The following is a 4,299-nucleotide window of genomic DNA, read 5'->3' on the forward strand; positions in this document are numbered from 1 at the left end:
TCTTCTTTGCTTCTATTGAGTTTGACGTAACAGTAGTGGAGGCAGGTTTTAATCTTCAGCGATGAGCTACATAGGAGAAAAGACTGAACTACTGGCCAAAAAGTACGCTTTTCTGGATAATTGCGACTGTTTCAGTATCGAAATCTTGAGCAGCAAGGTTTCCTGATGCTCCATTTCCCTTCAGGAGGAATCACAGTTTTAAATACTTCATACTTCAGGAGGAGCCAGATTTTTTTGACAGGAGCATAAAAATTAAATAAATTTGTCATACAGAAGTACAGCCTAAGCTGTGTGCAAAGGTTAATAGAGTGCCTGAGAAGGTTTTTCTTCTCTTGCCTCTAAAGTGTATGTCTTATTACTGGTATTTCTTTGAATACAAGCTCTTGAATTTAAGCATGAGATCTTAAGTTTCTAGTGGATGTGAGGATAAGCTGGAAGAATGCAAAGTCATACGAGTACCTCATCACCCTGCAAGGCTGAAACTGCAGTGCAGTTGATGTGAAAGAAGAATAGTTGGTGCTCAGAAAAGCCTCAGTTTTCTAAGGAGCAGTCCATGCATTTGCATTCTGTTAGTGGTCTAATACGCCAGGATGTTTTACTTAACGATTTGGTCAGTTGAATGTGGAATCACCACATACATACCTTTAGCATTTTAGATTTTTTTTATCCTGATGCCCTTCCATCCTATTTTGTACTTTCCTCTGTTGCATACATTCTTATATAAACTAGCATTTGTAATGAAATAATTTGTCTTAGAAGCTCGGTCAAGGTAAAAAGCCCAGAAGTGTGTAATTAGGTAATCTTGAACATTACTTGAAGTGAAGTTGTTAAGTTTTCTTTCCTCTCCTCCTGAAAAAATGAAATGATCAAAAAAAATTCCCCAAACCAAAACAGAGAAAACCCCCACTACCACTTTTCCTGACTTAGCAAGCTGCTTTTTTTTTTTTTCTTTGTTTCATTTACCCTCATCATTGATTTCTAGTCTAGACTTAACTTTTTTCCAAGATAGTTTTGAGTAACTATGTTTTCTGTCATAAGGGCATGCTGTCCTCATAGATTTAGGTGAACTTTCCAGTGTTCAAAATGCATTGAGTGTTGGCTTAACCTTTAATAAATATTTGTTGTTGAGTTATTTTGTGAGAGTTTAATGTAAGTGCTGAAAACGTTGTAACTGAAACAGAGTAATATCACTATTAAATATAGAAAAAAGGGTATATGTTTGCAAAGTGTTCTTATGCAAGCACATTAGCATAGTTTTATCAAACATTACCCACCTAGGTCTTTAGGAGTATAAATTCTTCACACCTTCAGTTATTGTAGGAGGCCTTGAGTAGCTACAGTCTTGAGGAGCTAAAGATGCACTCTGATACCCTCAGCCACCAAACTGGAGTATCTGGCCACTCTAGATAACGCAGTTAGTGGTGGTTCAGCTTTCATCGAGCAAATCGCTACAGCAGTGGAAAACTACTGTTCTGTAATGCAGCATCCAAAAACACCCGTGTGATCTTCAGTTGTCTTGTAGCTGAGGATCTGTCTAGCTCTATGTTGCTTATTTTGCGGCATCTGCAATTTTCATAGCAACAAAAGCACATCTTACTGCCAAGAAGTTTCACATAGTCTTGAGAAATTAGTTGTAAATGATTTCTGATTGGTTTACGATGGCATCAGAAATGAACAAACAAGCAAGCCTTTATTTGAGCCTCCAATTTAGTTTATACTGCAGTGCACTGAAATACTTTAAAAAACTAAATCAGTATGCTTAATATAATCTGAAATTTTGTTTATATACTCTACTGGGTCTGACCAAGCATGCACCTAGCCTTGCATGCTCTTTCTGACAGTGAAATGTGGTAGGTACTTCAGAAAGGAGTAGAACAGCTCAGTTGCTGGAAGCTTTCTGTCAAGATGTGTGTGCCAGGTACGTGAGTGCAGGCTGAGTGTCATCCTAATGTAGCTAAGCTCTCCATTTTAGGTCGGCTAGATCTTGGAACAACACTGAAAACACTGGCACAGTTCTTCCAAAGTTGGGAGCCTACTTGTGACCAAACATCCCGTATGTTGTGAAGCAGAAATGATAAGAATTCAGAGAACTGAATTTTGAATTCTTTTTTGTAAAATATTAGTCTAGATGCAATTTTTACTTCTTAATGAGCTTTTATTGTCTCCATGTTTACAGAGTGGTTTGAAAAATTGCAAGATACGTTATAGAATTTTAATTTTTAAAAGAAGTTGAGACATGTTTTGGTGAAGTAGTAAATTCTTGATATAAAGTCATAAACGGTTTGTTTGTTTTCTCCTCTGCACAAATTACGTAGATCAAAAGATACACCTGGATTCTTCGGAACATTTTCTTGCCTCCTTTCTCAGGTGTTTATCCCAATCTGAGAAGCTGTGTTGTTTGGCTCTTTTAGATAAATAATATTCCTTAAATTTAACAAAATATCCAGTGAAGAAATACTTGGATATCTGCTGTCCCAAAATGACATTTGAGTATGAAAATTATAACCCATATTAACACAAGTGCACCATTTTCCTCTGATGTGTACTTCAGTTGCTTTTTTTTCTTTTTTCAGCAACTATAACAAGTTCATCAGAAACTGATGATCGTAGTGGATCCAGTTTGGAATGGAGCAAGGATGGGAGTCTCCAAGCTGGAAAACATCAAGGGATTAGTCATGATCGAAGAACAGATAATTGTTCACCTGTTGCAGAAGAGGAGGCCATTGGATCTGCTGAGAATTTGCCAAAAGAAGTACCAGCAGGAGAGGGTCCCGTTCCTTATGCTCAAAGTTCTGGCTCTTTAATAATGCCTCGTCCAAACTCTGTTGCAGGTAAAGTCCTGAGGTAGAAAACAGGATGTTCTCAATGATAGGACATTTCTGTTGAATCTTTCTGTTCAACTTATGTTGTTAGTATGAAATTATTTTTATACAAAAATAAAAAAGCCTAGGTTCTAAATTGAATAGATGAGCATTACCTAAGTTGTTTAAAATTGTCATAGAGAGGGCTTTTATCATGCTTTTTAGTAGGTATTGGTTCAGTCAGAAATTTTCGAACACTGTAAATATCCATCAGTCATTCTAGGACTGTATCTGGTGTCAGCTAACTCCTTGAGGTTGTTGCTTTTGTGTGTGCTCACATTTGCTAGATGTGTAAATCTGACTAAGATCAAAATCATACTTTGATCTCTGTTGAATGAGTTATGTATACATTTTTTGAAAGAACTATGTGAAATTCTGCCTTCTGATAGCAAGATGAGTCAGTTCAGTTGCGATAGATACGTATGTGGCCTTACCACCACTTTTTCTGGGAGTTGTGAAATGGACACATCTCTGAAGAAGCTCTTGAAATTTAGTAGAGCCCATCGAATTGTAACAGTAATGGGCAATTCGCTTACTTCAATGTAACCCTGCAAGAAAGATGTTCTGATCGTGTTCAGAAGCATGGGTGCCATGTATGTGGCAGTAGGTTTAGCTAAATAAGAAATCAAAGTTAAACTTTGTAAATGCAGAGTGAAAAAAACTTCAGGAATGAGGTTAGGGCTTGGGAGTTGGTGATTCCTAGAGGGAAGAGAGGAGGATATTACACTTCATTCCAGATGGAAAATATTGTCAGTAAAAAGGAGTATTTTTAGTATAAAAGATGAAGCAAAAATTGATGCATAGCATTTTCTTAGTATGCCAAGATGTACAAGGGAAATACTGCTACTAAACCAACTTTTGAAATTGCCAATGGCAAAATTTTGGCAAAGAACCTGCTAGCAATTTTGCTGAGAATCTTTGACTTCTGACAATACCACTTTAAATTTTTGAAGGTTTTGGATTGTAATATGAGCACTAGTTCTGTGGTTTCATTGTGATGGCACAAACATGTTGGTTCAGCTGGGGCGGGGCGGGGGGAAGAAACATTCTCCATTTCATTTTCAAAGGAAGTATATAGTATGTTTATTCGAGAAAAGTCCAACAATTTGTAATATATTGGAATTGCAACAGAAAAAGATGCTAGTATGCAGCTCAGTAAATGTTATCAAGAGCTTAAGACTTGTCAGTAATAACCAAAATCCGATGCTAAAAAAACCAGTTGTAACATTTAGAATGCTTCATGAAGTGTCATGAAAGATGCTGAAACACGTACTACATTCTTAATTTGAAGTTTTAAAATACATTGAAAGTTATTAGCATATTGTTTCAAAATTCTGCTGTTGAAGGATTATTTTGCAGCAACATGTTATGATAGGAATACAGTAATGCCCAGGTTCACAGGGGAGAGAGCATACCACAGTTCTCCGTAAAACCGCTT

At 36.8% G+C, this 4,299-nt stretch overlaps 1 protein-coding gene across 1 annotated transcript in view; it reads left to right on the forward strand.

The window, feature by feature from the left end:
• Nucleotides 1-1,905: 1,905 nt before the first annotated feature.
• LOC104627317 (protein TANC1-like) overlaps nt 1,906-4,299 on the forward strand; it is a gene marked incomplete at its 3' end in the record, with an annotated part of 11,752 nt that continues 9,358 nt past the window's right edge. The window contains exons 1-2 of the mRNA XM_010295469.1: nt 1,906-1,918; nt 2,574-2,831. Of these exons, the coding sequence (XP_010293771.1) occupies nt 1,906-1,918; nt 2,574-2,831 (271 nt within the window). The remainder of the gene's footprint in view (nt 1,919-2,573; nt 2,832-4,299) is intronic.

The sequence above is a fragment of the Phaethon lepturus genome, unplaced genomic scaffold (genome assembly GCF_000687285.1).
Source record: "Phaethon lepturus isolate BGI_N335 unplaced genomic scaffold, ASM68728v1 scaffold45299, whole genome shotgun sequence".
In the NCBI taxonomy this organism is placed as follows: domain Eukaryota; kingdom Metazoa; phylum Chordata; class Aves; order Phaethontiformes; family Phaethontidae; genus Phaethon; species Phaethon lepturus.